Here is a 26,994-nt window from a genome sequence, read left to right on the forward strand (position 1 = left end):
GCCCCACCCGGAAGGGCCAGATCCCACGACTTCCGTAATGTCTAGGGATAGGTGCCTGGAATTGGAGCATTAACACTTTAACTCCCAGTACACTACATGATGTTATGATGCGGAATACTGAGAACCAAAAACAAAAAAAAACATAAAACCATGACACCAGTGCTTTAGTTTTTAGAATGGCAGTACTCTCAGATATACTGTCTGATTTTTGGGTGGTTCTTTGTGGAGCCAGGAGTTGGACTTGATGATCCTTACGACTCCATTCTGTCTCAGAATGCTCCATGATTCTAACTGAACAGAATAAAGGAACACTCGCGGTTCCGTACAGGATTCTCTTATCAGGCAGACATGAAATCAGGTGTCACATGAGTGCAGGTTGTGTCTACAGCTCAGCATGGAGTTGTGTCAGGGAGAGTCAGGTGGGGTTAGGGAAAGGCTCTGTGCCGGTAGGTGGTGGGCATGGAACGGGCTGTCCAGGGCAGTGGACACGGCCCTGAGCTATTGGAGCTTAAGGAGTGTTGGCCCTAAGACATCGGGTTTTGGTTTGGGTGGTGCTATATAGAGCCAGGAGTTGAACTCTGTGATTCCTGTAAGTCCCTTCCAACTTGGAATGTTCTCTGGCACCTCCACATCACCTTCCGGAGAGGTACTTGACACAAAGCAAGTGTACAAAAACAGGCTTGACAAACAGGTTTGATTAATTATTTCAGAACTAGCAGAGTTGGTGTCTTAGTTTCAGCTAAGATGTGATTGTTTTCCACCAGAGTGTCTGGTATGATGTTATGATTTGGTTCTAGGAGAAAAGCTATGTTTATAACACACCTATGTATAAAGTTGCCGTTAAGCAATGATGTACAGAGCCAAGGCCTTTCACAGTGAATGGCCCAAGATTCTGTGAGGGAGCAGAATTAGGACAGCTAACTAAAATGGCTAAAGAGATATTCCATAACATATCATCAAGCAGAAATTTTGAAGGAGTGGGAATTCATTTTCCACTGCACGGAGGGCTAGCTGGGCATCCGTCAGTGGTTAGTGAGCAATTGCTTGTACAATACTTGTTACATATATTCATATATATATATATTTAATTGTTTATAGACACATGTAGTCATAACTGTTATTTTCTTCCTTTCCTCTGTCTTAGTTTTATCTCAACCCACAAGTTCTACTTTTTTTTCTCTGATTCTCTCCTCCATTCCACTGGGAAGGAGAGGGATGAACAGATAGCAGTGGTTCTTAGCCAACTGCTGTATTAAGCCACAACAGTCAAATTTAAGCAGACTTATAACAGTGTCATTTTTGCATGTCTGCTCAATAGGTATAACTCTCTCAGCTTTTTCACTAATTAAGTTATTCCTGCTCTTGCTATGTAACAGGAAGGTGTAGGGTGGAAATCCCTGATATCACATGAATCAGGTGCTAGTAGAAGTCAGGAGACTGGAAACAAATCCTCTTTTTTGCAGAGGATTATGGAACAGCAACATGGGACGTCTGTTTTCCATTTGACCGAAACTATGGAAAGACCAAGATGTGAAGGGGAATTAAGCGTATAGTAGGAGTGGGCTTAATCAAATAGGAAAGAGAATTGTGATGCGGTGCTTTTCTTTGAGTTTTTGACCCAGCTGTTAGCTACAGGGTGCACCTCCACACCATCTCTGCCACTGAGCTTTTCCAGTGCATGAAAAAGAGGTGGTTTTATCATGAAAACCCTTGTGCTGCGTTGACAAGTGTTTCACTGCGAGATATGTTTGCCCTGCTTTCCTCTGAGGAGCCTGAAGAGCCGCAGAGCTGTAACGCTGACGCAAGCACTCGTGTTACAAACCATCGTGTTCAGCTTTGTGTGGCAAGCAGCTGTGCCTGTGTGAAATTTCTATTCCATTAGATAGGTCGAATGTAATGCTAGATTTGTGATGTCATATATGTGTATAGCAGATGTAATAAATAGTTTCTCATGTTTTGGTATTGTTTTAGATCAAAAGCCATGTTAACGATTAGCTTCACTGTTTTTTAATGGGCTTTTTTTAAACAAAACTCTCATATGAAATCTTGCTGAGATAATCAGTTTAAGATATATTTTTGAGAGCCTTACATGAAGTTTAAAAGGAATCAGAAAGATGATGTTCTAGACAGCAGTTGCACCACTTCTACCTAGTAGAATTTCTTGTCATGTTTTCTGGAAGTAACATTCTTTCAGAGGAAGTTGTGAAGTTCAGAATATAATGAATAGCTTTCTTGTCTCTGGGTGCAAAGATAGAAGACTTTTTAACAGTCTTAGCAACCATTTCTTCTTATACTTTCAAATTTTTATATTCTAGAATATGTACTTGAAACGTCTTTTGCTGTGAAATGTGTATCTTAGAATTAAAAGTAAAATGAGGTGATTCAACATGTATGTACATATATTAACTACTGCTAAGGCAGTAGATACATTGAGTCAGTTCTATGATTAAAACAACCCTCTAACTGGACAGTAATAACTCCTTTTTAATTTATTAATAGCTTTTATTTCAGTGAGTGTTCTGGAATTTGAGAAGGAAACAAATATGTGTAGGACACTGAAGATAAATCATCTACTTAGAAGATAAGCTGCTATGGACACTGGTACTTTATGGAATGGTGTGGAATATGGTGGCTCAGTGGGATATTGTTTTTCTGTTCTACAAGGGAATTCACATTGTAATGAAAGACTCCTTGGGGGGAATGAGGGGGGAGAACTTTTGACAGTCAGTATCCATTACAAGACATGAAACTGTTGGATACAGCTTCTTTTCCAACAAGTGTCTGCAGGGCTATGGACCAAGGTGCACAGCCAGTTTTTATACTGCTGCCAGGTTGGGAAGAGGCTGTGTGTGTGCATGGGCAGTAAAGAGGGTCTCCTCTAAGTGAAGAATTCCAAGTGACCTGTAGTTCTCAGCTGAGCCAAGTTTTCTGTAGATTAGGGGAACAGAGACAGAACTGGGAGAACTGAACTAGGTAACTTCAAACTTGCTCAAGGATAAACATTTAAAGGGAAACAAGGTTAACCCCAGACTTAAATCTTCTGGATACCTTTTTCTTAAATACAAAATCTGTAACATCTTTCATAAAAACAGTGGTTTAATAGGGGAGCCCAAGGCTTGCTGAAATAAGCTTAATTTTCAGTTTCTTTACAGTTTTAGGTGTTCCTAGTTTACTTTGAAAGTTCCTAGGACTGCTAGCCCTTTTGGTTTATATAGTCATAAGAACACCCATGGTGTTAGAATGGATAATGGATGTTTTTGCAGATGCTGAGGGATATAAATTCTCCCTGTTGAGGAGGTAGACTGCTGTGGTGGAGTAAAGAACCCAACAGCAGCCTGAAGAAGGTTAAAGAAGATCAGATAGCAGTGGAAGCAATGAAACAAATATTTGTGTTTTACACCATAGTAGTCTGTAATTGATGTACTGCATGACTGAAGAGGTCAGTAGCCTGGTTCAGTACAAGCAGCTAATGCAGGAGAGGGGAATTGCATTGTGCAAGTTACCTAATATATCCTCATCTATTTGTTGTTTTGTTGTTTTTATTTTGAAATGAAACACATTGTTAAAAAAATTGATGATTTGCTAGCAAAGAAGAAAATCTCACTATTATAACTGTAAATTCATGGTGTCTCCCCATATACTTGCATTCATCCCATCTCACGATGTCCATACCAGAACAGAAAAGAATGAGTATGAGCAGCACAGATAATAGCATCCATTTAGGAAGACTTATCAGGTAAAGGTATTTCAGCGTAGAAATGGGACATCTGTATAGGTCATGAATGGCAAGAGAAATGTGAATAGGAAATCACAGAATCACAGAATCTTTTCACATTCAGTAGGTTGAAAACTGCAGCAGGTGTCCAATGAAACTTGAGGCAGCAGTATCTGTGTAGTTAGGCTACACAACAACTGGCTTAAAAATGGAATTGGGCAAATATGATGGGGGATGATTTTAGAAATTATAACATAAAAGTTCCAGTAAAAAGGGGAATATGAGTCTGTATATCTTTCTTACACTCTTCTGTTGAGCACTTGCAGCTGGCTGCTGCCAGGTGGGGTTCTGAGTCAGGCAGATGCTTGGCTCGATGCAGTGTGCTGGCTTCTGAACCTTGATCAAAAAGCACCATCATCGTCATGAACAATTCAGATTTATTCAAGTTCTGAGCAAGTCAGTCATCACATGATCTGTGAGAGAAACTCTTGCCCTGATTTGTTTTCTTGAAGTTGCTTTGTAGTCTTTTCACATGAAAGGAATGTTAATGCTTTATTAACTACGGTTTTACTTTGTATTTTATTCATATAAACTGAGTTCTACATACCTTATTGTGGGTGTGTACTTTGTCTAAAATCTGAACATATCTGTTTTATTCAGTTAGGTTTCAGTTGTTCTTTACATTTTGCATATTAATTTGGGGGGTTTATAAACTCTTTTTTTAGAAAGAAAAATCTCATTGTGTTTATTTCTAATGAATTTGCCATTTCTTGATCATTAATTTCAGTTACTTTTATGTATTTTTTCTGAATTAAGAAAAAGTAATAATTGCAGATATTTTGATCTTCCTTCCATAAAAATACTTGGTTTTAAATGCTAAGGAGGTTTAATCTCTATTAAAGCCAGACTTTAAATGTATTCTTGGAGAGAAATATTTGTCAGATATAAAGGCACTGAAAAACTTATAAGGATGATATGTAACCATTTCATTTTATTCACCAGGTAATATCCGACCAATTTCTCCATGGCGCTGGCTTTTTTCAGTCACAGTTCCAGTAGTGATTGTTACACAAGGTTTTAAGAAGAGGAGTCTTGATCACAGTGGTGCATTGGCAGGTATATTTCTTCTGAGATTATTAAGATAAACACTCAGTAAACTGAATTAAGGTCCCTTTCATAGTATGTAGTATTCTTTTACACCATTCTACCTGGTTCAATATAGATGTAAGTATGCATACTTTGAATTCATACTGATTTTTATAATGCTTCAGTTAACTTTTGCAGCTGTTTGCAGTTCATTCCATTAGCATTGTTATTAGATTTACATAATTCACAAGATTGTTTTGAACTCAGGTACAATTTGCAGTTAAATCTGCATGGTCTTGTTTGTTTCACACATCTAGAGATAAAGAAGTTGAAGAGAGGGATAATGAAAAGCCTTGCTGGCAGCCTGTCTGCCTGGTAGGAAACCAGTGAAGATAACATGGTTCTCCTTTCTCTGAAATCAGCATTTTTGCCTCCCACAAATAAGAAGAAAATTAAGTTCTATTCTTCACTTCAAGCCAATGACTGTTCCAACAGAGTTTTTCTTGGCCACAAGGAAAGAAAGCACTTGATGTTCATTGAAATCCGATGTAAGACCTCTGGTTGAGGTTGCTGACCCTTCCTTGTCTTGTGGCATTGTCTGAGCTGATGGTCAGTGGAAGAAACAACCTACAATCTATTCCTCCTATGTCACCCATCTGCAAATACTGTTCTGTCTGTGAGTTCAGAGCGAGGATTTTCTTGGTTTAAAATCATGATTTCTTCCAATTGTGAGGAGCTGTGGGCACTGAGATGTAGACTTCCTCTGTAGAGAAGGAGGTAGGAAAAAAAAAAGGAAGCACATCCAGCAGCTCAAATACTAAAGAAAATAATGGAAAGAAAAAGATCAAACAATTCAGAAACAAAAGAAAATGAATGGCAGGGAGTGGCCTTGTGTGGGGAGGGGGGTGATCCTTAAACTGAAGATAAACATCCAGATAAAGAGGTAGTCACAGCTGTCTGTATACTTCTCATAGGAAGAGTCAAATTCTTCAGGCAGGTAAACTTCTTCTTTTCTTTATTGCTCCATCTTCTGCACTACTTTACTGATTTGTGGCAAGAGAAGATCGTATGTTCTAGCAGTAGCAATAAAATCAACAATTTTAGTAGTTAAATTTACGAGAAAATAATAAGGGTAACTGATATTGTTCAGTCAGGATGTCTCTAAAGTTTGCATTACAGATGTTAGATGCTTCATTAATTTTCTTATTGCATGTTTATCTTAGGTTTATCATGATGTTCATTTATCATGGAGATTGTATTCAAAAGTATAAAAATACTTAATTGCTATGCAGTTAAGTTGTTATGTGAAGGAATTTTACGTACTTTTTTTTTTCTTTATAGGATTGGTGGTTGGATTTATCCTTACAGTTGCAAATTACAGTTTCTTCACTTCTTTGCTTGTATTTTTTGTTACTTCTTCAAAACTTACTAAATGGAAAAAAGATATAAAGAAACATATAGATTCAGAATACAAAGAAGGTAAGCCCTGACACTTTGATTTCTTCAGATCCCTTGTGAAGAGTAAATACTGTGTACCCTTTCTTTCAAAGCATCAGATGTGATGTAACACCCAGAATAGGGAACACTTGTCATTCCCATCTCCTTATCCCCATGAATGCAAGCAACTTACTTTTTGAAAATGTGCATTTTTAAAATTTAATTTTATACGTTGCATTTTGCTTTTGTCTCCAGCTGTTGTATTTCAAGGTGTTTTATCTGAAAATACTAAAATTTCATTCTGTCACTTTAGGAGGCCAGAGGAATTGGTTGCAGGTATTCTGTAATGGTGGTATTCCTACTGAGCTGGCTATCTTGTACATGATAGAAAGTGGACCTGGTGAAATTCCAATAGACTTTTCAAAGTATTACACGGCATCGTGGATGTGCTTATCCCTTTTGGGAGCTTTGGCATGCTCTGCTGGCGATACGTGGGCATCAGAGATTGGTAGCGTTATGAGTAAAAGCAAACCAAGGTTGATAACAACCTGGAAACAAGTTCCAGTAGGTGAGATATTGTCTGTTCTGTATTTTTATATCTTAATGTTTTGTTTTGAATTATGCACCCAACTTGAAAATTCCAGAAGAGCCTTAAAAAAAACCCAAACATTGGAAACAGATTTGAAAATGCTAGGAGGAATGCGTTCTCTGAAATGTAATTTACTCAGTTGTTTTTCTGCTGTATAGCAACTGGGAGATGTGTTGACACAGAATCCGGTGAGCTGACATCATTCATAGAGAATGCTGTCACTTCTTGACTCAGGTATTTGACTCTTAGAAGTGCTTATACAGACAATAACACAAAGACTATAAATTAACTGTGTTTCTCAGTCGTTAAAATTGTAATCAATAGAAAAAAATATTTTCATTACAGATGCTGCAGAAAACTCACCTCTTAATCAAATTGCTCATTTCCTTTAATGTCTTACAAAGACTGTGCAAAGTGAGCCTTCTGTCTGTGAAACCATTTTTACACAGTGGATGACATTGCTGCCTTAAATCACTGTTGAGTCTTGCAGGCGTGCTGATACACGTTTTAGGCATTGTATGGGCATTTTTTTCCTCATTGGAAGTGTTCTTCAGATTTATTTCTTTTCAGAAGGCTATCAAATGTCTTTTCTATGGATTTTCCTCTTATTTTTAAACATATTGGTGAAATGCTTCTTAATATACTTCTGAAAGAGGCGTTGTTTTAATAGCCTGCAGAACTCAAGCTTGGTATTCTTTGAGTAATTTTTTTTTCCTCCAGGTTTATAGCAATCAGATACTAGGTTGTATTGAGAAGTTTACTATCTGGTTTTGCTTCATTTATTGCTAGGAAATATTTCTAGATAACAAGCCTTAGAGACAGGGAAAGTAATGTTAATACTTGTATATATAATAAAATAATGTATATATACCAGTTAAGCATCTGAGCAACTTCATGAGAATTTATAAATACAAGCTGTTATGGCATAGTCTTCTTGATAGATATGACTATGGGCGTAGTAAATTTAAGTCTGTAAGAGAAAAACAGAATTGTAAATCAGCTTGATTTTTCTTTGATTTAGGTACTAATGGAGGAGTTACATTGGTGGGTCTGCTCTCAAGTTTTCTTGGTGGCATGGCAGTAGGTATAGCCTACTACATAACACAGCTTGTTTTCGTGAGTGATCTGGATGTGTCAGCTCCACAGTGGCCAATTATTGTGTTTGGAGCAGCAGCTGGCTTACTGGGATCAATTCTTGATTCGTATTTGGGTGCTACAATGCAATACAGTGGTAAGAATTGTCTTTTTTTTTTTTTCTTTTGCTGTTATGACCTAAAAATGGACTTAATATCAGGAAGGGCTGAGATGTACAGACAAGTACAGAGTAGACGTCGCAAAGAACAAAGAGTCAGAGCAGTGGGCATGATAATGACAACGAGAGCTACGGCAGTTGGTCCTCACTTGTGTCCTTCATCCTCTTCCTTTTGCACATTTTGGTTTGTTTGTCTCACATTATTGTCTTGATGACTGAAAGAGACCAGAGATTTCCATCGCGCTACCTTGCCAAGAATAATTTCTTCCTTCTTCTGTTTTTCTGTATCTAATTATGGTAACCTTTTAGAAGAGAAAATGTCACCTTAATTTTGTCCATTCACTCAGACTAATTGGGAACTGCAGAATGTCCATTTCTTACTCTGGAGACCTAGTGATAGTGCCAGCTTTGAGAACTAAACAAGGAGAGTTCTGAGAAGATGTACCCTGTATTTTAGGTTCTGTTTTTTGACTGTCTAGTAGGGTAGTAGGGTACTGTTTCCTGGAAGTTAAGTGTTTCATGAGCTAGCTGTGCTTTTATTTAAAACAAACAAATTGGTGTCCATTGAAAAAGGTTGTCAGCTGGTTGATTCTAAATAATTCTACTATTTAGTTACTCATTGCTCCTTAGGATCATTGTGAATGAACAATACGGGCAACCTTCAGACTAAGCTTGTACTTAAAATCCATATCTGATGCTATTCTGTCCAAAAGCTGATTTATAGAAAGAATTTTAGTTTTCTGATTTCATTGTCAGTACACTTGTTAGAAGTCACAGTTTGAATTTGCAGATGAGAGATAAAAGCCCATTGAAGCTACTGTTACAGTGAGCACTGCACTCTTGTTGATGCTGTGGATTTGGCTTTCCAGCAGTTTGTGTGCTCTATTCGTTGTAGATCCAGGAAAGTCTAAACCAAAATGGCATGTTTAACCATGCGAGGAATTCTTAAATATAATGCTTTATTATAAAAGATGAAGCACTGAAGCACTCAGACCATGTTTCATTCTTCTAGTGAGGCAGATGGATTAAGATAATGTGGTAAACTTAGTTAATGCATGTCTGCCTTTGTCATTCGTTTCTTACTCACTTAAGATGTTTTTCCATGCTCAGCAACTTCTTTACTGAGCTACAGAAGGGACAGTGTGTGAGTTCACAGATTCATTTCCAAATTTATAAGCACTTCTGGACCGTGTTTACTATGTATGCATGTGAATGCTATACATGCATGAGTGGTATACATGCTGTGACATAGATGAATAAGTGCTGCTCATGGTGTGCACACTATTAGGTTACATCTCCCTCTTTGCTTAACCTGCTTTCCCAAACTGTGTTCCATGTGTTCTCATGAGAAGTGCTCCAATCTCTCTTCAGCATCTTGAAAAAATGAATATGGCAGTCATAATAGCTGTGATACTGTGGGTTTTTTTGGAAAACATGATGCCAGTGCAGCCTATGCCTTCTCTTGATGTTTTACCTACTGGTACTTTCAGTTTATATAATAGTCTGTTTTGAAGAAGAAGTCCTTCCCTACTGCACACATCAAGACTTTCCTTAACAGTTTTGCAGAATTGCATCCAGATTTTCCTGTATCTCCAAACTGAGATTATACCAATGATGTAAATAACAAAACTACAAAAAAAAACAAAACAAAACAAAACAAAACTTGCTGAAGGAACATTTTTATGCTCTGAATCTACAATCTACAATGTATGTACATTTGTGGTATATATTTATTAAAGACCATTTTTTTTCTGTCAAGGAAGCTCGAGACATTCTAAAACATAGTTCCCAAGTTGGTTTATGGTGTGTGCATATGGGGAGGGATGTGTTTTGTGGTTTCTGTTTGATTGTGTTGTTACGATTTGTCTGAGGTGCTGAAAATGTGTCATTAAAGTAGGAGTTCCAAGTGATGTTTCTGTATTGTGAGCATTAACAGATACTCCAATATACAGAGAAAAATAATTTTAGTTCAAAATATGCTCATGTGTTTTGGAGCATTCATTCATGTCAGCCTTAGATCTGTATGTATGCACACGCCTGATCAATACTGCACTGACCTGTGAGTGGCCATTAAAATCTAGCATGCTAGAATGCTACACTTTTACCAGTGTATAAAATTGGACAAAGCATTGGATAATGGAATGTGCACGGTGACAGAAAATGAGGCACAGTGCTAGAATACTGGGAACACTGTGGCACAGCAGGAAATTACTTAAGTTATAGGGATTAAATGCCTGGTGGTATAAAACTAAACAGAAATGTTAAATTCAGGCTCTATCCAGAGTTTGTTTTCTGTCGGCTCAGTTAAAAGTGTTACTTCCATAGTTTTCTTTAAAAACAAATAAATCTTTCTAACAGTCAGTTGTTTCTGTTCTGTTCAGAACAGCATCCTTTGCCTTAGTGGCTCTCCCAATAGCTTCTTCCTCTTTTGGTTTAAGCTCGTGTTTCCTACCTTTCTCTCTCATATAACTACATAAAGAGATAAGTAGACTCGGTAGAAGCACAGCTGCTCAAAACTTTGAACTTAAAGGATTGTATTTAGGTTGCATTCTTTGAATCTACCAGATGTAGCTAACTATAATTTTGGTTAGTGTTTTACTGTCTTTTTTTACAGAGTCAGACACTGTAATGGTAAAGGAAATGTAGAAAGTTGTATACGCTTGGTTACTGTTTCTTTTCATCTGCTTTGCCTTTTTAAAATGAAGTCTTTCTCTTCCCAGGTTTTGACAAGAATACCAGCATGGTTGTCAACTATCAAACAAGAGACTGCCAGCACATATCTGGAAAACCTATATTAGACAACAATGCAGTAAATCTTTTTTCCTCTCTGCTTGTTGCTCTGGTTTTTCCAGCTGTGGCATTGTGTTTCTGGCCAAGACGTTGAAATGGCTTAAGGCTGTTGGCATGTAATCAGTTACATACAGTCTTTCTTAAAGACTTCTAAGAGTGCTCAAAGAGAATCTGAACATTTGAGAGAGCCAATGGATTTCCATCTCAACTTATGTAAGCTTCGTATGGCAGTAGTCATCCATCAGGACAAGAAGTTTTGTTAATTTTGCTGTTGCTCTTCTTTGAGTGGGTGCAGATCATTGCCAAGTGAGGTAAAGCACTTTGTTTGTACTCCTGAAACCTAAGGATTAGTTTCAGTGGTCTCAATGGAGGAGCAAGAGGCTGGAAATGGAAATGTGATCTACATTTACCAGGTGTTGGAGCACTGAAGCTATTGTCCAAGCCAGGCACAAGTCCTCTGCAACTTTGTGTAGGCAGCGATAACACAAGTAGAAAGGATGAATTCTGGTTTAGTATTCCCTATAATCTAGAGTATGTAAAGTTTTATGGAAATGTTTTGGGGAGGAAAAAAAGGAAAGGTAAGCCTTGTTGCCTATTCTGTATCCTGATAAAACTTTTCCTTCCCTTAAAATACAGTTGTTAAAAATAATACCATTACATAACGTTTGGAGCAAAAGACTATGGTTAGAATTAAAAAAAAAAAAAAAGATGTTTCCAGTAAGAATAATAAATTTGCCCATGTTTATTTGAAATTGTTATTTCCTAACTAACTAAATATATGAAGATTATTATCACTATTGTAATGCAATAGTTATTAAATTATCTGGAATTGAGTTTCAAAATTTTGAATTCACGTTCATTGTTTTATAAATATGCAGATTGTCTCTGTAAGCATAGAATTGCTTCATAATATTTAGCATTCTGAGCAAACTGTATTCTTTGGTTCCTGCACAACAGTGTAAGTTTTTCTTTCGTTTGAGGTTGCTATTCACAGTTGAGAGTCTCAACCAATGAAGCTACGGAGGTTATCCTCAAAGTGAATAGAGAAAGTTTCACTGACAAATCATTTCAAAGTGGGAGTTTAATTTTTAGTTCTTTGTTTGCTGTAATAGATGGTTCCATCTCTCATTGTTAATTGTAGAAGATGTGGAAGTTACTGAGCCAGCATAGGTTGTGTTTAAACTTCATGCGTACCTTCATAGTAGCTGGAGATGTTCAGAGGGTAGAGCCCTTTCTGTTAACTTTAAAGCTTCTTATTTTTGTTGTTAGAGGTAGGTGAAGATTTGTAGTTTATATTTTCTTTTTTAGTTTTTATTTTCTTTTACAAACATGTTGTGAGTGTGTTGCCTGTCCAGATTCATCTGGATCATACTCTGTCACCTTTTTTTGAGAACATTCAAAAATTTTAATACCTTCCACATTGGATTTATTGATTTGAAATTTACTCCATAAATAGAGTAGTCTGGAATTCAGCACTGGAACTAGTGAACTGTATTATCCAGCTTTTTGAAGGTATAAAAGCTTTCTGAAAAGAACAAGTTGTGTGGTTGCTGTATGTCAGCCTTTTTGTGGAAAAGCACACAATCATAAAAGAAATGTATGCACTTGATCTGTAGCAAGGTATACATGAGATTTTTTCTTTTTTTTGAGTGGATTTATGCTGCTTCTACATAAAGGCTGTGTTAGTTGGCTTTTAGGATTTTATTAGTACTTCTGTAATGTTTAGAATTAGGAAATACACATTTTTGTAAAATAATTTTTCTTTCAATTAAATGCCTTTTTTTTTAATATTATTTCAGTTCCTGAAACAAAGTCTGCTTTCAAATACCTCAAATACTGAGGTAGACTTAGCCTACTTTTCACTGCTGTTCAATACTGGTCTCATTTTAAAAATAGCATGTCACAGTGAGAAGACATCTGTAGTTTTAAGTCCATAGCAGCATGAAATGCTTTGATCTGTTACCATGTGAATTAATGTGATCCCATCAGAGTCTTGCAGGAAGGACCTTCAAAGGCCACTGTCCAGAATTTTACCTTTATCTTCATGATGGTGACACTAAGTTGTTTATGAAATTCCCACTCCTAAATCTTCAATATTTAGAAAGGTCAGAGTACTCTTGAACTCCAAAAAGGACATCGTTAATTCTAGGTATACTATATCAACTGAGGTACAGCTTATGCTAATTTCATTACTTCTTTTTATAGAAGGTACAGGGAGGACGATACAGTGTGGCTGTACCTGTGAACAGCCTGTTAACTGATGTGTCACTAAGAGCCATTACTGAGATGAGAAAGGAGCAGACAGGAGTGCTGCCTTTCCACGTGATACTTTGGGAAATATATAGAAGTAAAAGGGAAAATGAGGAGAGAAGGTAGATTGAAAACAGAAATCAAAAACACCTGAATATGTTTTGCTTCAGAACTGTTGGTACCTTTAGTGTGTGAGATAACTCTGTCACTAAATTTTATTGAAGTGACAGAGATTTTCCATAGCACCAAGAGGATGCACTGAATTTTTATTTTATTTTATTTTTGAATTGAGAAGTTTCAATTGTGAAACATTGTTCCTCATTTTTGGCTTGTTTTTAGATGTGTTAGAAGTTTCAAGTTCAAGTAAAAGTATGATAATGGCATAATTTATTTTTAATAAATAACATATTGCAATCACTCTGTGTATGAGAAGTCTTTAGCCAGGTCTTGCTTAGACTTGGTGTTCTGATCTTGAGAGTTGAAGAGTATTGGTATCAGAGTGACCAATATTCAGAATTACTTTGAATTCCTCTTAGATTGTCTTGGGTCTGTCCATTTTGCTGTTGACTGGTCTGTCATTACAGCTGTAAAGCACACTTTGCTGGGACAATGAAATAAAGCGGTATAAAAAGTGAAGAGGATATATCACCTCTCGAGATTTAAAGGCTAGCTAACATTCAGAAAACTCACTTTTTTGACAACAAGGGGCTGAAAAATCTTGAAAGACTGTTGACATTTTACAGACCTTGGTTTATGGATCGGATAAATGCAGCAATAGATTGATATTCACATTTAAATCTGTTAGGATTTTGTTTTTCACATTTGTAAGTGGGATTTGTTTTCCTGTTTTCCCCCAGTATTGCTCTGATCCCTTCTCTGATTTTTGATAATCCAGATCCTGAAATTGCACTAGATAATTATTTTTTCAAGCAGGAGTTAACCTATTTTCAGGAAGTTGGAGTGTTGACTTTGTAGATACATTGCACTCTGCTTCTGGCAGTTCTTCCAGTGCTGCCAGGTATTTGTTGCTTCACACCATGACCAACCTGTCTGAGCGTCTGCATTTTCCGACGTTACTGTAACTGGGTAATCTCTTTCAATTTAAATACTTGCTTTGTTTTGGGGAGATGTGGGATGGAAGTTCTGTGGAACTCTCAGAATTAGGGGCCTGTGTGTGAATAAGAGCAGGGATGTGAATTCACTCAGACTATGTGGAGCACTACAGCACACCCAAGTCTGGGGCTGCCAGTAAATATTGCAAGTCCCAAATGAAGATGAAATCTGGAAATGTGGAAACAAAACTGTCAGGCAAATGGTGCCATGTACTTACATACCCTGCTCTATCAAACTCTGAGCCAAAATGAAACAAATTCCAGCAGGACAGAATTTATTCAGTAGCTTTTCTTTGGCTTCCATCCCCAAGGAGGCAGCTGATCAATATGAATATCTTGCTACTCAATGAAGAACTAAATGCCAGTTTTCCTTGATATACCATAAGACCAGTAACAGTGGTCCTCAGCTTTCCTCTGTGTGCAGGTTCTGACCCAGAAACATCCTGTGTGATTGACTGGTAGTGTGAAGCAGTACTGTTGTAAGTGTTGTAAACATTGTAACTGTAGGAATATCATTAGAATAAATCTACATTCCTTTAGTAGGCCATCTAGAGAGTTGTTAGCTTTACATTGCTTTGGGTATTGTTGTCCTAGAGCAGGGCTATGTGTTGGTTCCTAACAGAGTGGCTGTAGAAGAAAAGACTGTGTGTAGCTGAAACGTGGAAGAACCAGCTTGACTTGTATTGAGGGAAGGGTTTTCAGAAAGTGGACCACCACCAGCATGGAAACAACTGCTTTTCCTGGGGGACAACTTGGACTTAAACAGTGCTTCACAGACAGCTTTATAACTTATTTGAACTTATTTGCCCCTATTTTTCCCTTTTTTCCTTCTTTTTTTTTTTTGTGGCAAACAAGGATAAAGCAGAACTAAATTCCTCTATGTGATCACCATCAAAATTGAATTTGGAGGTTCAAAACCATACCACTAGCAGGAACGACAGCAGTATGAATGTACTCTGCCTTTAGAGAGAATGCCAGTAGAGAACAAGAAGGAGTAACAATTAAAGTCTTTGTGCTCATTGGTTATTATCCTCTCATAGCTCAATAACTGCTTCTATCAAGGCTTTCCAACTGCAGTCCTAGCTGCAAAACTATGAAAGTAGAAGGGCTTCATTAAAACTTCTGTCAGCATGAGGGAGTAACATGCGTGGATGTCATGCAAAAATGAAGGCCTCTGCAGGCACTTCTTGTTACAGAGGTGAGCTCTGCAGTGTAACCTTGTGCTGTGAACTGGAGAATGTTATTCTTAATGCTCTCTCTCACTTAATCCAATTATAGATTTTATACAAGCCTTTCGGTTTCCAGTGTGTTTATCTGGGTAAATACACTGATCAACTTCAACCTCCACAACCTAGCACAGCTAGCACAGTATTTATAAAAGCATTAAAATTCCCATGTAACACCTAATGAACTCCTGCTACAATGATTGCTGAAGAGTTCAGCCCCGTACTAGGAAAGCATTGACTCTGGCTTCCTGGTTTCCATGTGATCATTGTTCATTATCCTGATACTTCATTATTCCATTTGTTGATATCCTAAATCCTGGAATCACCGAGGAAAGCTGCAGCAATCCAGTGCTTATCCTAAAGTAGTAGTCATTTCAGCCTGCTGATAGCCTGTCTTAAGCAGCCAAACACCTCCAGTTATGCTACTCCCAGTATGAAAAATATATGCATCATCTTGTTGTATTACGTCTCCTCCCAATGTGTTTTAAAATGGAGAAGTGAAAACAGGTAATCCGTAGTGCACTGGGATAAGAAGCATGGGTGTAATTCATTATTAGAATTCTAGAAGTCGTTTGGATGGTGCTCTAAGAAAAAGAAAATAGAGTGTCAGCATGGACCGTTGCATTCACAGTGTCTGCAGCTCTGAGCTAAGTTAGCTATGCCAGAAAAAAAAAAAAACACCTAAAAATGCATAATCCATTATCACAAGACAAAGTGAAAGCATATTTTAATGTACTTCACAGTTTAAACTGACACCGGCTTGTCTATGGGTTTGTGAGTAATACCTCAAGTGGATTAATGTTACTTCATTTGGTTCAGAGCTAACCTGAAATAAGAATGTAACATAAACTTGGAACTTAGATGCCTTTCCTTTTTCTCTCAGATGAATCCAGTCTCTTACTGCATACTTTGATTCTTTTCCACAATGAAGAACTGCTGATCGTCTTCACTTACTGCTGTGTGAGGAGATGTCTTTGTTCTTCAGATGTGACAAAGTCAGGAGAAGAGAGGCAAAGATAAACCCACATTAGTTTTTGAAAATGCAGTCTGACTTGCTTTGCCCAGTTCTTCCTTGCAGATGTTGTTGCAGACGGACTGCAAGCTCCGTCTTCATTGACTGTGCCCTTTGATCATCCTTAGGCAGAATGCTCTTGCGCCTGTAGCCCTAAGTGCAGTCTCAGGAGCTCAGACGTATACAGCACAGGGCTTGACTGAGCCTGCAGTAGCATTTTTAGGAAGAGAATAAAGTCCTAATTTAGAAAATACACAACGGCTTAACTCCAATGTTCTCTTTCCTTGAGATTTTTGACAATCAGACTGCTTCTGTTGGGAAAAACAAACAAACAAACAAAAAAACTTCCATAGTTTATTCTAGATACTTGTGCCAAAACCCCGCTTAGTGGCACTACCAAACTAGCATTTTAGAAAAGCAAATGCTTTAGGCACTTTCTAAGCAGCCAAACTGAAAGGACAACTTAATGCAACAGTATACATCGTGATAAGGAACAGGAATATCTCATTGAGCAGTGCTGTGAATTCCAGGAGGCACCCATGAGTGTTGATATTCAGCATCTAACAGTGCCCTGAAGAGGGAAGGTGTTGACTGTCATTTATACATAACATAGCAGTAAAATCCTACCAGATTCAATAGGCACATACAGGGCTGCTTTTTGACACCTCTAATTTTCAAAACCAAAAATTGGTGAGAGTTATTCTCTCTGACAACAGCCATTTGCTGAAGCTGAAATCCTACTGCTTTAAAAGTTCTGTTCTAATTTGCTTATAGGAAGGAGGTACATCACTGTAGGTGCATGTTTTTCTTCACACCATCACGAGGATAGCATTTTGTTTGAAGGTTACTCCTAGTTTTGACTGAGAAGGAAACATTAGAACTGTATGCTAAAAAGTGTCTTCTAGAGATTAAATGGGTTTGGTAGTTGAAAGTTACTATTAAATCTGTGGTATTTGAATTCACTTCAATGATGGCTCTATGCACCAGCAGCTCTTCAGTATTTAAGCAAGAAGCAGTGAGAAAAATGACTGGTGGCAATGAACGCGTATCAGCCTATGGCCACATCTTCATGGGACGCACCAGTCCCAAAACAACACCTGCGTGCATGTTTTGGGGCTGCTCTCACCAGCTTTTTGCACTATAATCATTAAAGTATTTTTTCAACTGTTAGATATCTGCAACACGAGAAACATATCATTTCCTATTTATTTTTTGCTATTATCTGAAGAATTCAGTTGCCTTTGTTCCTGTCTCCTTTATCTCGTTTTTTGTTTTCAGCTTTAGCTCCTCCTGCAGTCTGCAGCTGTTCTTCAGTCCTCATGAATGTGGCTTAGAGGAACCACAGAACAGTGATTCTCTTCATAGCAGGAGATGCTGAGTTGGTGTTTGCGCTTCTGTGCATGGCATGGGACTGATCTATTTTGAACCATTATTTTTTCCTTGGTCGTGCAAATAGCTGTATAAAAACACAGCCTGATGTCCTCTGGGGTTTACGATGTGTCCTTTTGCATCCAAAGTGAAACATAAAACAATAAAAGCTTATTACAGGGGTTGAAAGTTACAGAAAGCTGAGCTCCCTTTAGCACTGAGGTTGCTAAGGAGTGTTAGGATACCCTCTCCTGGGGAACAGTTTAATGCACAGAGACATCTTTACAGTTGAATGCAATGCTAAAGCGTGAGCTCAGCATCTTCCCCCTGCAAGCCAGGTGTAGTCCTGCCTGAGCCCATAGCAGAGCACAGCAGAGAGCCTTCTGCACCAGAACTGTATAGCTTCTCTATCCAAGAGCATCTAGATAGAATAGATTGTCTACCATTTTTTTAAATAGAAAGGCTGAAAAATAGATTAGCCTTGTATTTGTATTAGCCATACTGAAGGGCTAGCAATCAGAGGGTGAGCTTGTGTTGTTTGAAGAGCCTTGCTAACCAGCAGTCAGCAGGGCCCTGTGCTTCAGCTGCTGGAGGTGTGCCCTGCTCCTATGGTCAGGCCCATAAAGTGCATGTGCAGCTGCAGGGCTGAGTTAATCAGTTTTAACTTTGCTGAATTGTGCTTAGGCCTCAAACATAATTCAAAATGATTGTATTATTACTGCCATCACTTCAGACCCTCCCTAGCCTGGAACATATTTTCTAGATCAAAAAAAGCACTTTGATAGTCTTCAAGGGAGGGTATAAGGAAATGAATGTGGATAGGCTATTTAAAAATGCTGCACCCAGAAACTGGGTGTAGTAAAACTCCTTTAAATTGCATAGTACTAAGGGATCCACGTTGAAGACACCTAAAGATCCTCCAGGTAAAATGGGCTGTCAGTGATGGACTATAATTACTCAGATGGAAGACTGAAGCCATGACAATGTTCGTCTAAAATGTAGTCTCGGAAACTCATATGAGAATTAGTCAGAGAGGATGCCATGATTAGATTAGACAGGAGGTCAGGGTACTTGATGGCAACATTAGCTTGCTGGTCTGTGAATTTGGTGTATTGATCACTTTTGTGGGACCAGAAATGTATCTGGACAAGCAGTGACTCAAAATAGTGGGCCTTGCTTGTGATAGAAGACACAGATTCTGGTGTGTAAGCATAGCTATTGAGCTAGGCAGAGATCATGTGGCAGACAACTGTCATGAATATGCATTTATGCAGGTGTATAAAGCATTTCATCAACTAATTAACAATGAAGATAGCCAAAATTTCCGCTTTACATCTCACTGAGATACTGGATAGTGTCCATCATGCTTTGCTGCTTCGGTATGACTTCTGTCACCTCTGCAGTGTCACCTCCTGAGCAGCCTGAGCTGGTGGGTGGCAGCCTTGCCCATGGCCAGGGGTTGGAACTTTCCAACACAAGCCTCTCTATGATTTTTATTATTTATTTTTGCTTTGAATTTGCTTTTAGTTGCACAGTTTCTTCATCTGCTAACACTAATACATGTAAAACTTATTTTTACACAAAAACACCTAACCAGCCTGAAGCATTCTGACTCTGAACACTTGGCCCTGAAAGTGTTCTGAACAACCTGCAGGCTTTTGATGGTTAGCTGAAGTGATTTTCTGATAAAAGTACAAGATTAGAAGATACCGTAGGATTTCTAAAGTGTTTTGCCTCAGCGGAGCTGTACTGTAATGTAACTATCAACGTTGCAGTATCAACACTGGAGATGGAGCCAGACACAGGCCAGGAGATGGGACCAGGACATTTATCTGCAGACCATCAGGCAGAGCTGGAGACAGGCAAGGCAGCCTACCCCATGAGTCTCAAGTCCATCCAAAAGACACACTGGAAGACAGAGACAGTAGGAAGCAGAGCTTGGCACAGGCACTGTAGATAACAAACACTACTACCACCAAGACAAGGTGGTCCACTCTGCCTTTGTTGAAAGATAATTGCTGTGCACAGAACAGTGCCTGTGTGGAGAGTGACTGATACCGTAGTGTATTTGTGGCATCAGAGAGACCTTGTCATTTTGTTGAAGTATATAAGCAATTTTTTTATGTTTCTCCATGGAAAGTCAGTTCAGATGGGCAGGTAACTTCAGCCTTCACCTTTTAAATAAGCTGTTTATACTGATAGATGATTTCTTTCATGTTTTCCTTTATGATGCTAATAAACAGAGGAGAAAAACAGAGTCTAAGAAATGGCTCCACTCTGTGAAAAGATAAATGGAAAACCAATCACTATCTACAACTTCAGATCTTTTTTGAGAACACCTTTGTTAAAATAAGCTAATTTTGTAACTCCTTCCATGCCTTTTAATATTACCAGCAGCTGTCTTGTATGAAAATGAAGTAGAGAGCTACCGAAATGGAGCCTGAGGCTTCCAGGCACCAGCTTGTTTCCAGCAATTCCCATGACTCAGCCATGTGAAAGTACTGCGTTTCTGGATCTTGTATTGTTCCTTCGTCTAATGCACGTAGACACAAGATATTTCCTAGGAACGTAATGTATCATCAAATTGGAGCAGAAGTCTCGGGATCCCTCCTGGAAACTGGCCAGTGCTGGATGCCTGAAAGGAAGAATCAATATGAAGTAAGAGAACTGGCCCAGGCAATTAGGAGCTGACCTGCACACAGCAGTAGTTTCTTTACTCACATTAGTTAAGAGTCTGAATTTTCTGAAACTTCAGAGTTCTGGTCTTTAATAACTGATGAGGAGTCCTGGAGCCAAGAGACGAGAACTCTCAGCGCTCGTAGCTCTGCTATACAACATTTTAAAATTCCTGTAATGCTTTCACCATCTGAAAGGCAAAGATGACAACTGAACCTAGATGTATGCTCATCTCCCATGAAGACTCACAGCATTCCCCTTGCAGTTGTCCTCATGTGGTAAGGACAGCGGGTTGCCCAAGTAAGTTGTGGATGCCTCATCCTTGGAAGCATTCAAGGCCAAGTTGGCTGGGGTCCTGGGCAGCAGCCCTGAGCCCATGGCAGGGAGGTGGAACAGGGTGGGCTTTAAGGTCCCTTCCGACACAAGCACCATTCTATGATTCTGTGACAAAGTAGACAAGAAAGTCTGACTATTTAATAAGACCAGAAGGTGACACAAGACTCTGTGCACTCAGGAGCTGAAAGTGACCAGTGTGGTCTGTCAGCCTGTCCTTCCCTACTCATGTGGTGAATTCATCTTGGGCAGCTGTACTAAACATATCTGGATCAGATGGGTCAAAGCCCTACCAGAAAATGGCACTCTGGACTTCTCTCTGCCATGATCATCTGAAAAAGAAAGCAAAAATGGTGGGAGCAGAATTATTGCTCCAGATGACTTGGTTAAGCCCAAGGAGATGAGGACAGAGAAGATTATCCATCCATCCATTAAAGAGCATTCGGGCAAAGATTAAAGAAAAGGAAAGGACAGTTGTCAGTGTGAACAGAAGCCACTTCCATTCAGTCTGAGCAGCACAGCAGAGATGCTAAGAAACATCTGAAATATGGGGCTAAATGTAGTGGCCTAAAGATATAGATCTATATTTAAAATAACATTAAAATAACATTCCCAGTTTCAGGATACAGAGTCCTTTTTTTCTTTTTCTTTTTTCCCAATTCAATCATCACCTTTTGGCATATCTAAATCAAGAAATGTCTTAATAGAGTTACACTGTCCCCATTACAGTTACAACGTAGAGCTAAAGTAGTGCATTGTATTGGCACAATTATACTGATATATTTCCTAGCACAAAAGCTGGCGTAGAAACAGGTACAGAGATGTCAAGTAGGGGCAGCACAGGGATCTTCTGGGTGAATTTAGTGAATAAAATGGAGTGAAATTCTTCCTGGGGCAATCCAAGCAATTTTCTATCTTTCTGCAAATTTAATCTGGTGGTAATTATGTACAAAACATCACCAATAAATACATGTATGGTGTAGCTCTTCTCTTGAGCCACTCGTTGATTTAGGGGGGGGGGGGAAAGCCCCAAGTGTTTGGCTCTGGTGTTCCAGATCATTGCCACCTACTGAACAAGCAAATAGTGCTCACCATTGTAAGAATTGGAATTTATCAGAAAATGCTTTCAGGTTTTTACTCCCTGGAGTAAAAATATCCACCAAGAAGAGAAAGAAACAATTTTTCATGTAAAAAGTTTATGATGTTTTTTGTCAAGAAGCTCAATCTGAAAGTATTTCCACTGGAAAAAATATTGGCTTCAGTGGAAAAGTGCTACTGGGCTATCTTGTGGAGAAAAGGCTGAGCTTGATTGTTCCCTCAGAAGTTACAAGTAATCCAAGTGGTCTCTAATGTGCACTTTACAGTGAAAGAGCTTAGGAACAGAATCCACTCAGGCATGGCGCTAGTTGCACCTCCATTGCCTCATTTACCCCTTCTGTCCATGGCCTTAAGGCAATCTTAGCACATTGGTGGTCATCAGATAACGTCAAATTAAGACAATGTCTCCCATTTCGACCCAAGATTTATAGTGTCACAACTCTCCATGGGATTTTTGATTGACTGAACCAGCAAACGTTGTTGTGCATTAGTTTTTTGACTGTCTTCTTAAACTTGTGTCCATTATATACCTAAAGAGTTATGACTACAGAGAAGTGTAAGGTTCAAAAAAAAAAAAAAAGGAATTTATATGGAAAATAAAAGTACATGATTAAACAGTACAAGGAGGAATCTTTCAACAGCTCGATGACTGTAAGAATGAAAATAATGTTTATTTTAAGGTTTTTGTGGACATCTCCTTCCTTCTATGGCAGGACTAAAGTGACGCAGTGCCATACTTGGGTAAGAACTGTGCAAACTGGGACAGTTAGGGCATGACTGAGTGCAGATGACTGTGTGTCTTCCATATGTACTCTAAATCAGAAGAAGTGTGCAGCTGGGCTTGACAGCCCAGTAATACAGATACATATTCCAACAAAACTACAGTCTTCATGGAGTCTTGCTAATAAAATATAAAGTTTATTGCTAACAAAACATTCTCACTTTCTTATCTTTTTTTCTTTTTTTCTGTAGTATTTATTGTGATTCAGAGGGCTATTATTTCAAGGGAACAGTGAATATTGTGTGGCAAAAAGATTTCTTTTGCATGTGTATTCAGAAGCAACTGCCACCTCAGTCTTGTGTATAAATTCACCTGCAAACTACAAGTCCTAATAGTAAATACCATCAGCATTATCTGATCAGCATTACCCTCGGGCTAAGGAGGATGTCTTCCATAAGTGATTATTCAGTGAGAAATAGAAGGCTTGTTTGGGTTTGTCATCTCAGGCCCTGCCTATGAAATGCCCAAGAGTATACGAAGTCTTGAAGGTTTTATTACAAAGTCACCAAATGAGCAGCTGTCCAAAAATGGAAATGGAAGATTTGCATCATGAGTCCTTGCAAAGCTGAATGGGACCAACTGACTTGAGGCCCAAGACCTCAACTCAGCTTGAGAGTTGTTTTGTAATAGCAGTATAAGGGCTATTACTACAGGGGTAAAATTAAATACAAAACTCAAATCACAACAGAGAAAATCGGTACCAGAATTTCTGACAGGCTCCTGCCTTTGGCTGCATCTTCACTGTGTGATATCTCCAGCACTAAGAAGTGATGTAGTGGCTCCAGAGCTGTTCTCTGTGGTTTTAGTGTTTTAGTTCAGGCCTGAGCAGACTGTGAAATCCCTCTCCAATGGAGATTCTGTCCCAGGATACAATGTCAAATTACATATACATGCACCTATATGTACACACCACGTGCATACACGGCTGTGCTTGCTCTGCAGGGCTGTTTATCCCAGGTGACAGGCATGCACTGTGGCAGCACGTTGCTGCAGTGCTTTTGCTCAGGGACAGGCGGAGGATGTGTGCCAGAAATGCAGTGCTGCTGCTGGCTCTGAGCAGCACTTGGTACAACACGGGTGTCAGAATCATGTCATCCTGGTCTCTGGTTTCCCACAGAACTGAGGGAAACCCCCTTATCAGCTGTTTCGGGCCTGGGGAGAGGAGCCAGACCTGGACATGTTTCTGGGCAGAAACTGAGAACCATCATTTTCCGTTGCTTCAGCTCTCCATTTCTAACCAGAGAGGGTTTGGATTTTAGAAGAGACTACTGAATCAGTCAAAGCAGAAAGATGCGTGTTGGCCTTTTTTTAATGGGATGTGTTCTTCTGACATTAATTGTGTAATTGCCCTTTATGAACTACGCTCTTTTCTTCCTGCTGTGCCCATGTGACTTTCTCTAAACTGGGTTAGGGACTGTAATTGAAACACGAAGAGCTGGCTTTGAAATGGAAATTTCTAAAGAAATAAATAACGAGGGGAAGGAAAAGGCTGACTGATTCGGCTTTATTTGATTGGTTGGTAGAAATGAAAGCACTTTCTTTAAGGGCTTATATGATAGTAATCCCAATGCCCAGCCACTTGCCTTTCATACAATATTGCAAATTGCAGGACTGAACAGGAGTCTTAGTTGAGCACATGAGTAAGAACAGGGTAAGGCCTGTTCACTTTTTCATTACTGATATCTGTACTGAAAAGCATTTTAAGGACCACTCTGCAGAGGAAAGGATATGTAAAGTTAAATGTATTTCAGAGTACTGCAATAAGTTTTGTATTGGTGGTAGTGATTGAACGATGCTATTAAAATGTTTTTTGTTTTGTTTTGTTTTGAAGTCTGCTTTAGAATAAACTGCTTCAATTTAGACCATATGATGTAGTCCCAGGATTTCTCCAATTATTTACACAAAGAATATGTTTAGAAAGCAGTTTTTTTTCTCCAAGTTGTAGAAGACTTAGTTGAATGCACAAGATATTACTAAGATGTTATGCTCATTTGGGCCATTAATAATTCTGTCTGTCTTTATTTCAGAAATAAGTATGCTGAGTACAATACTGAAAAATTAATTGTATATGTTTCACAGCTGGCTGAGACTGTTAGCCTCCTGTGAGCTGTGCTGACAGCCCAAAATACTATCTGTATCTGGCAGTTGTGCCAGCAAGCTCTCAGCGAGTTCATGCAAAGTTGACAGGGAAGAAGGAATCACTTTGGTTGTTCTTCCTGGTTTAAAATGTTCATTTTGAATCTGTATTTGTCAGCTCTGGATTCCCTCTCTGGCTTCTTTCCATGTGTTTGTCCCTGCTATACCACTGATCTCCTTCCTGTTCTCTGTCTTATTTTTGTGCCAAATTTCAGCATCATTTTTACCAATGATATATACAGGAATAATTTTTACTCCGACATTTGTATCAAGGAATTACCATCATCCTTTTACTGCAGGCATACACAGAGATGCCTGTCAGGCTTTGACACTCATACTCTCTTTGTTGCCTAAGAGTTATCACTCTTACATCCCTTAGATCCTCATGCTTTCCAGGAGACATCTTGTCATGCAGCTGACAGCCCAGTTCTTAACACTGCACATCACACTGACAGCACATTACTTAACTCTTGATTAGGAGCAATTTTATATGTGCTTTCCAGACAGTTTAGGAACCCCAAGGAACCTTGAAGAAAACATCCGTTTTCAAAGACAACAGTCCCACTGACAGCTGCTTTGAGTCACTCAGTCTGTTCTTGATGCACTGCATCTGTGCTTATCACTTTATGAAGTAATTATTTTTCTGATCATTAACACATGGTGTGAAGTCAAGCAGCTTAAAAATTAGCACAACTATGTAATTATCTTCTAACAGCTGAATCTGTAACCTCATCACAGCTTTGTTTGACCAGACCTACTTTTCCATTAGACATTGTTGACTGGCACGGATAATATCCCAATGTCTCACTTAATTGTTAGCTATTCTTCTACATCATTACTTCTCTCCTTACAGTCACCTGCTCCTGCCACAGCTGAAGGTGTGAATGCCATGCTGAGGAGTCATCAGTCAAGGTCTATGTATACAAAGGCAGTGCAAGCCCGTACACGTTAGGCACTTGTCAGTACCCAGGAGTTGGTCTCTGAATGGGCTGGTCACTGTGATGCTGCTGATGAAGCTATGTAGTTGATTTAGGGAGCTTCCAGCAGGCTGGTTTTCTCAGAGGAGCTCATTTATTTCCTCCCTGTGCAATTAGCACTGCCTGGCTGCAGCTCAGTAGTGCTGGAACAAGTGGGCTTTAGGCTGTCCCCGGGGAGCTCTATTAGCATCCGCCCTTCCTTGCCATGTTCCTGTTCCCTGGGTACGTCCTTTGGAGGATTTACAGGCTAATCATCCATCCAGAAAACACAAAACCTCCAGTTTATTGCTACTGTCCTGTGGGCCTCACCATGGACCCGCTCCCACATCCCTCTCACTGGGAGCACAAGGGAACCTGCAGTGCCCTTACTTCCCCTGTCTCTGCCACACACTGTGTCAGTCTGTGACTCTTCTGGAAGGTTCCATCCTTTATACACCGAGTGGTAAAATGCAGGCCTGCCAGCTGCTGCACTGGCCTTCTGCGTTTGCAAACATGGGCATGATTATTTCAGCAAGGCATGATCTTTGTTTGCTAAGGACTGACTGTATTCTAGGTAGCTTAAAATTATGTGGATCACGTTTTCATGGTGGTTTTTTTTTAATTTATTTTATAATCTCTTTGTTTCTGCCTTCCTCTGGAATTTCCCTGGTCTAGCAGTGTTTAGAATAAGCACTTCCGCTTTTTTTTTTTTCTCTCTCTCATTCTTAATGCTGTCATAGCCCTTATCTTGCAAATGGACTTTTGGGGAGGGAGCCATTTGCTTTTGTTCCTATGACTTTTTAAAACCTATTGACTTTATAAGCAGTGGGTTTCCTTCTACTTTGTCTGACCAGACCTACTTTTCCATTGGACATTGTTGACTGGCACAGATAATATTCCATTGCCTCATTTAATTTGTTAGCCATTCTTTTACATCATCACTTCTCTCCTTACGGTCACCTGCTCCCGCCACAGCTGAAGATATGAATGCTCTGTTCATGTTCTGCCTATCATTATGATAAATGGCTAATAATTGCTTTCTACTTCTCCTGCCTTTCATGTCTTTTTTTAATTAATATTTGTTTAATTTCTGTTCCAGCTCATCCATGTAGGGCATTTAGTGTAAGTTACCTCTGCATCCTTCTTTTTAAATCATGGAATTTGTTTTTTCTAGCGT

General features: G+C 39.0%; 1 protein-coding gene across 1 annotated transcript in view; it reads left to right on the forward strand.

Annotated features, from left to right (window-relative positions):
• Positions 1–13,536, forward strand: part of TMEM19 (transmembrane protein 19) — a 15,169-nt gene extending 1,633 nt beyond the window's left edge. The window contains exons 2-6 of the mRNA XM_010708172.3: positions 4,718–4,831; positions 6,143–6,280; positions 6,552–6,806; positions 7,849–8,058; positions 10,800–13,536. Of these exons, the coding sequence (XP_010706474.1) occupies positions 4,718–4,831; positions 6,143–6,280; positions 6,552–6,806; positions 7,849–8,058; positions 10,800–10,963 (881 nt within the window). The 3' untranslated portion in view covers positions 10,964–13,536. The remainder of the gene's footprint in view (positions 1–4,717; positions 4,832–6,142; positions 6,281–6,551; positions 6,807–7,848; positions 8,059–10,799) is intronic.
• The last annotated feature ends 13,458 nt before the right edge of the window (positions 13,537–26,994 follow it).

Source organism: Meleagris gallopavo, chromosome 1 (genome assembly GCF_000146605.3).
Source record: "Meleagris gallopavo isolate NT-WF06-2002-E0010 breed Aviagen turkey brand Nicholas breeding stock chromosome 1, Turkey_5.1, whole genome shotgun sequence".
Taxonomy (NCBI): domain Eukaryota; kingdom Metazoa; phylum Chordata; class Aves; order Galliformes; family Phasianidae; genus Meleagris; species Meleagris gallopavo.